This window comes from Oryzias latipes, chromosome 3 (genome assembly GCF_053564925.1).
Source record: "Oryzias latipes strain Hd-rR chromosome 3, Olatipes_Hd-rR_3.1".
Taxonomy (NCBI): Eukaryota; Metazoa; Chordata; class Actinopteri; order Beloniformes; family Adrianichthyidae; genus Oryzias; species Oryzias latipes.
Window position 1 is genome coordinate 18,082,621 of NC_136239.1, and position 6,874 is coordinate 18,089,494.

Genomic DNA, 6,874 nt, shown 5'->3' on the forward strand with positions numbered 1-6,874 from the left:
TGTCATAGAACAACATACATTTGAACAACAACTGAAAGGGAAAACAAACAGAAAAAAAACCCAGACACAAAAAACCAGGGCAAGAAATGAGAGACTAAGAACTTAATATTACACTGCAATTTGAGAAAATCTTTTCCAAGCAATAAAGAAAAAGTGGCACAATAAAATCTGTTGTGGGCAGGTTGTAACTTTTTATACTTGGTCAAATTATCCAAAAAGGGCTTTTTTTAATATACTTTTTATGTCATGGTTCCCGTCTTAAAAAATGACGTCACCACGCATATTTGTGTAGAAAAAAGCTAATTTGCGCCCATAAAATGCTAATTTTTTGCACCTAAAGTACTAATTTGTGGCCCGTAGTCCGACCTACTTTAGACAAAAACATGATACGACTGAAGCTGTGAATTTTAAAGTCTTGCTTTCTGCACAGACATGTTTGGGGTTCCGTTTGTGGCAAAGACATGACAGTGGACGCCAAAACATCTTTTTGGCCTAAACGGAACTCCGTAGACAGGAGCAGTTTGTGCATGTTCCGCTTCATTTTGGGAGCGCTGAGACCGGAGGGGCGGGGCCGATTCTGGTCCTTGCTTGTTTTTGGATGAATGGGCAGCTCGACTCCTTGTCCTTCACTTCGCTCTGCAGGCTCTGCTGTCAGGTCGTCCACACTAACCTCATACCAACACGGAGACAGTCACAATGACCTCATCTGAACTAGGTAAGAGACTTTCTTCATCTTCTGTTCGACTTTTTCCAAAGTTTTTCAGTTTGAAAGTTTTTTTTCCTACGACATGATGATGCGTCGAGTTAGCAAGTTGGCTAACCTTAGCCAACGTGGGCAGCTTTCGCTTGACTTTGTGAGACTTACCTTCACCTCTGTCCTAGCTCTTCTGAGCGTGTCGGATAAAACGGGCCTCGTGGACTTCTCCAGGAGGCTGGTGAACGTGGGGCTGTCTCTGGTGGCCTCCGGAGGCACCGCCAAGGCGCTGCGCGAGGCGGGGCTGGCCGTCAGGTTAGTCGGGGCTACTAGTAGTCAGGCTGGGATTCAACTAGTGAAGATGCGCAGCTTCTCTAACACATCTGTGCTGTGGGACAGGGATGTGTCCGAGCTGACTGGACATCCAGAGATGCTGGGAGGAAGAGTGAAGACTCTTCATCCTGCTGTGCACGGAGGCATTCTGGCCAGAAGAACCCCCTCAGACACAGCAGACATGGACAAGCTGGGCTACAGCCTGGTCAGGTGAGAAGAGATGGGTTTCTCAAGACCCTTCCAGTCTTTTATAAACACTTTTGGAACTTGTAGGAGTATACACAGGATGCCCAAAGCCACTTTGATTCCAAACAACAAAGTCTGTATGAAAATGAGGTTTTCCAGCAGATCACAAGCTCCTGTGGTTTGAGTCCGGGCTGGACGCACGTGAGGCTGGTTTGACTGCTGGGTAATTGGAGATTGGTGGCTGAACTCGTGACTCTCGTTTGCAGAGAATACGATTAAATCCGCTGTGCTGACAGACTAATCAAAGCCACTGAGTCCAGCAGATCGATACTGAGAAGTTAAACTCCTGCATTTGACTGAAAAGTCAATACATTTTGAGTGTCTAATCTGCTGAAATGCGACGTTTCTTTTTTTTTTGTGTATTCTGTTTGTGTTATTCAAGTTAATAATTCCTTGTAAATAAAGGAAAAAATGTCTCAAACAGCGATTACTTTTCGTGCTACTGCCTAACTATGTAGCCACGGGGGAGCCCATGTCTGGGTCTCCCTGTGCCGCCCGGATGAAACATAGGGCTGAGTAAGGAAGGGCATCCGGCATAAAATCTCTGCCAAACCACCTGTGTGAATCGGTGAAAGCTGATTTGCTGTAGCGACCCCTGAAGGGATATGCCGAAAGGTGAACAACAACATTCAAAAACCTTAAATAATAGATGTCATTTTAGGTAAATAAAAGTAAATTTTTAGGCCTTTTCCTTAAAAAAATATGATTAATTTGGTTACAGATGTAGCACTTTTTCTGTGTTCCTGTCTTGCAGAGTAGTGGTCTGCAACCTGTACCCATTTGTTAAAACTGTCTCCAGCCCAAATGTTACAGTGGAAGACGCTGTGGAGCAGATTGATATCGGTGAGTTGGCATGCGCTTTAGGTGAAGCTTCTGGTGAATCTAAACCCTTATATTCTGTTGTTCTTGTACATATGTAATGTTGTGTGTTCAGGTGGCGTAACTCTGCTGAGAGCAGCAGCCAAGAACCATGCTCGGGTCACCATTGTGTGCAATCCAGATGACTATTCACTGGTTGCCAAGGAGATGGAGAGTTCCAGCGACAAAGACACAACCCTGGAAACACGCAAGACCCTGGCCCTTAAAGTGGGTCAAAGATCTCAATGTAGTCCAATAAAAATGTACATTTAGATTGGTTTATTGGACAAGCTTTTCCTACTTTTTCTCAGCCACCTTCATAGTTTTACTCCACTTTATACATTTGATCGTTGCGATTCCTGTCAGTGTTATTTTTTTTATGAAATAATGATCATTCTTTTGTTTTGTTTTTCATAAAAGCTCATCTAAATAACCACCTTAAATTGAGTATTTAGATAGTTTATAGCATTTTCCCTAATTTACTGAGCAGTTTTCTGTAGGTTAAGGGTAAAAAAAAATCAACATTTTTGGTTAAAGTCTTAATCGACAGACTTTCTGTGTTGTTGTTTTTCTCTAAAGAATATTTAGCAATAATCCATCAATTATTAGTCTAATGTGATTCATATTACCTCTAAGAATGATTTTTAAAGCGTATTTTCTGGAGTATAAGTCGCTCCGGAGTATCTTAACACTTAACATACCTCATACATCAAATTGACCCAGGAACATCATCTTTGTTCCTCACAAATGAACATAACAGGAGGGTTAACAATGTGTTTATTTCAATTTATTTCTAATATAAGTCGCTGCGGAGTATAAGTCGCACCCCTTGCCAAACTATGGAAAAAAAGGGCGACTTATAGTCCGGAAAATACGGTATTTCATTTTTTGTATGCTTTTGTTTTTTTTTGCAGTGGCTGAGGTCAGAGCTCAGCATTGACTTTTTTGTCCCTAAATGTTGAAACAGGTTTTCCAGTCAAAGTTTAAACTCAACCTCTAAAAGTAGCGCACAACTAAACCTTCCTGAGTTGCAGATGATGACATCCAAAGCGTTGCTGGAGGTGCTTCTGTGTTCATCGCCTCTTCCCTCTTTCCTCTCCGCCTCAGGCCTTCACTCACACGGCTCAGTATGACGAGGCCATCTCAGACTATTTCCGTGGTCAGTACAGTCGCGGGGTCTCTCAGCTGCCTCTGCGTTATGGCATGAACCCCCACCAAGCACCCGCCCAACTCTACACCCTGCGTCCAGAGCTGCCGCTCAAAGGTACAACTTTTCCTCCGTGGTCAAGGACTACATTCTAAAGCGAGTTCCCTTCAAAATAAAAATTTCCTAAAAATTTGAACTGCAAATAAATTTTTTTCTTTATGATAATCCAGTATAATGAGGCCTGTTTCTTATAAAAAATAATCAAACTCTAGTTTGTTTTTCATAAACTGTTTGTTTGGATTCAGAATAAATGGCAAACAAAATGCATCGTCACCTGTATGGCAAAATAAATAATTTATTAAAGGGAAGCCAAACCTATAAAAGTTACTTTCTTTTTCTTTCAGTGATCAATGGCGCTCCAGGTTTTATCAACCTCTGTGATGCTCTGAACGCTTGGCAGCTGGTCAGAGAGCTAAAAAGTGCCCTTGGCATGGCGGCTGCCACCTCCTTCAAGCATGTCAGCCCTGCAGGTAAAGTTCTGTCACACATGACTCAATGGAATGATGGATGCCTTTGAAGAGTGATCATTTGTTCCCAATTTACTCTCTGCAGGAGCTGCAGTTGGAGTTCCTCTGACTGAAGAGGAAGCCAAAGTGTGCATGGTGCACGACATGCTGAGCGACCTCACTCCGCTGGCCACCGCTTACGCCAGAGCAAGAGGTCAGAGGCTCTGCGTGAAGACTATCAGCTCTCAAGCTCTGCACACTATTTAACTTGACTCTGCATCTCCAGGTTCTGACAGAATGTCGTCTTTTGGAGATTTCATTGCCTTGTCTGATGTGTGTGACGTTCCTACAGCTAAGATTATATCCAGAGAGGTAAAGAGCAACACAAGAGTTTGTAGTGCTTCAATTTGATGTCACATTAACTCATAACTCGGTCGTCCTCAGGTGTCAGACGGCATCATTGCTCCTGGTTATGAGGAGGAGGCGCTTAAAATCCTCTCCAAAAAGAAAAATGGCAACTATTGTGTGCTCCAGGTGGGAAAAAGTGACAGGAGTGGATGTAACCTCCATTTGTTTCCCCCAAATAACGATGCAATTAAGAGTATTATTTAAAAGTTTAAATAAGTCAACTGTGATATGGATTAAGGGCTTAAAACACAAACTTAACATTTAGTCACTGGAAGCCTTACAAACAATATCAATTCTCTTTTTAAAAATGGCATCTGTTAAAGTCAGGATTTAGAAATGGTCTTTTGTGATGAAGCTCATGTCATCTTTCCAGATGGATTCAGACTACGAGCCTGACGACACTGAAGTCAGGGTTCTGTTTGGACTCTATCTGAAACAAAAGAGAAACGGGGCTCTCATCAACAAGGATTTCTTCACTAATGTTGTTTCCAAGGGCTCTGTGAGTCACTTTGCTTTTAATAATGTTTGATTTAAAAAAGAAAAGAAAAAGAATGCCCCCTTTTTTTTTTTTGCACTTCCTAAAGTTGTCTGATGAAGCTGTGCGTGACCTGACTGTTGCCACTATTGCTGTCAAGTACACCCAGTCCAACTCTGTCTGCTACGCTAAAGATGGCCAGGTGAGAAGGAGAAAGCTGAGCCCATCCAGCAGCTTTTGTTCCTCTCACAGCTCTGGGGTCTTCTGTTTTGCAGGTCATTGGCATTGGTGCCGGGCAGCAGTCCCGGATCCACTGCACTCGTCTGGCAGGAGATAAGGCTGATAACTGGTGGCTGAGGCACCACCCCCGCGTGCTGAACATGAACTTCCGCAGTGGAGTGAAGCGAGCAGAGATGGCCAACTGCATCGATCAATATGTCAGCAACACCATTGGAGAGGTGAGGCAGCCGTTACACTCATTTGAACATTTCCCACCACATCAAACCCAATATCACTTCATCTTTAAAGTGTCACTCCAATCATCTTTTGATTTATTTTCCCAGCTTTCCCAGTGGTCTTTTTAATTAGGATTATGCCCATTTTTAGCCAAAATTTAAAGAACTGTCTTTTCTAGGACATAGTTTCTGCAGAGCGGCAGAAGTTCATTAGAAATTTGCCTCTAAGCTGTGGGCGGGTCCATTGGAGAGGGAGTAAGCTTTCGCTGATGTCCCATCATCCCTCTGTCTTACAGCCCCTCACAACCCCAACCTAGCATTAGCGGTGCAACAAAAACGGCGAGCAAAGTTGGAACTATCCAGATGTACAGTTATGAGCCAAAAACCAGCTCTGATGAGGAAAATGAAGACATTAATGGATCTACTTGTCTGCAAGTGGATGCATCAGAATGGAGCGGAGCCGGGTGACTTTGGCCCGCCAGTTTCTGTTGCTACATCACAACCGAGATCTTTTTCAAACGGCAGGTTTTTATCTGCTCCTGATTCACCACAATTTTAATTACGAAATACTCCGAAATACAGTTTTAAACTGAAATTCTTTTATATATGTGTTCTCCATCATGAGAAAAAGGCCACAAGAATGTGTCAAAAACGCAATTTTCATCGGCGTGGGTCTTTAAATATGTTTCTTTTAAGCAGTTTATTTTTCATTTCAAATAGATGACCTAACAGTTCTGCTCTGTCTCTTGTTTTTGTTTTAGCCTCTTATGGAAGTTATAGACCCTGCTATTATGTGTGTTTTAGGGTCCAGATTTGGCCGTGTGGAAATCCAAGTATGAAGAGGTTCCGGAGCCTCTGTCCGACACAGAGAAGAAGAAGTGGATCAGCTCTCTGCAGGCTGTCGCTGTCAGCTCTGACGCTTTCTTTCCCTTCAGAGATAACATTGATCGAGCCAAACAGGTACGCCGGGGAAATACCACTACTCTTGTCATTTTTCCACTTACCCGATGGGGCAGGGAGGCGAGCCTTGAGTGGGCTCTCGCTTCTGGTGTCAAGCGTGACCCACTCGGGGACAGTGGCAGGTGGGGAGTTTGGGTGGGGCGGTACACCTGTCAAACGGTGTCCCAAGGCGAGCTCAGGGAGGACAGAAACCTCCCGTGGACCAGTGGCGGCTCTTTGGAGTCTTTGCATGCTGCAGTGTTTAATAGCTGTCTGTCTCCTGTGTGCAGAGCGGCGTGGAGTACATTGCCGCTCCAGCGGGCTCTGCTGCAGACCAGGTGGTCATCAACGCCTGTAACGAGCAAGGCATCACTCTGGTGCACACCAACCTACGACTGTTTCACCACTGAGCAACACTACAAAGGAAAAAGACGTTTCCCGCTCCCATTCCCAACACAGACATTCCTGCTGCTGAAGTTTTCCATTTCTGTTACTCATTCAGTGCTTTTCTGGTTTATGATTCCAACGGCTGAGTGTTTGAGTGAACCTCCATGTTTGTTGTGGGTCGGTCAAGTGTGGAAACAAAATAAACTGCTGATGACTTTATAACCACCGTCTGCTTTCACTGTTCTTCAGTTTAAGTATATGGTTTGGTTCTTATACAGATTAATTAAAAATTGAAACCTTTTCATTGGGTCTGCAACCTTTAACACTTAAGACTCATTTGTTTTCTCACTGAAAACAACTCAGTAGGATTTAAAAAGTCTTGCACAACCCCTAAGACTGAAAAGACGATCATTTTTCTTGTTATTG

At 43.5% G+C, this 6,874-nt stretch overlaps 1 protein-coding gene across 1 annotated transcript; it reads left to right on the forward strand.

Annotated features, from left to right (window-relative positions):
- Positions 1 to 361: 361 nt before the first annotated feature.
- On the forward strand, positions 362 to 6,670 carry atic (5-aminoimidazole-4-carboxamide ribonucleotide formyltransferase/IMP cyclohydrolase). Its single transcript, XM_004067090.4, has 15 exons — positions 362 to 715; positions 883 to 1,009; positions 1,094 to 1,237; positions 2,028 to 2,116; positions 2,208 to 2,359; positions 3,239 to 3,395; positions 3,683 to 3,808; positions 3,891 to 3,998; positions 4,071 to 4,156; positions 4,229 to 4,318; positions 4,566 to 4,691; positions 4,777 to 4,869; positions 4,943 to 5,125; positions 5,927 to 6,082; positions 6,352 to 6,670. The coding sequence occupies exons 1-15, from the start codon at positions 697 to 699 to the stop codon at positions 6,469 to 6,471; spliced, it is 1,776 nt and encodes a 591-aa protein (XP_004067138.1). The 5' UTR covers positions 362 to 696; the 3' UTR covers positions 6,472 to 6,670.
- The last annotated feature ends 204 nt before the right edge of the window (positions 6,671 to 6,874 follow it).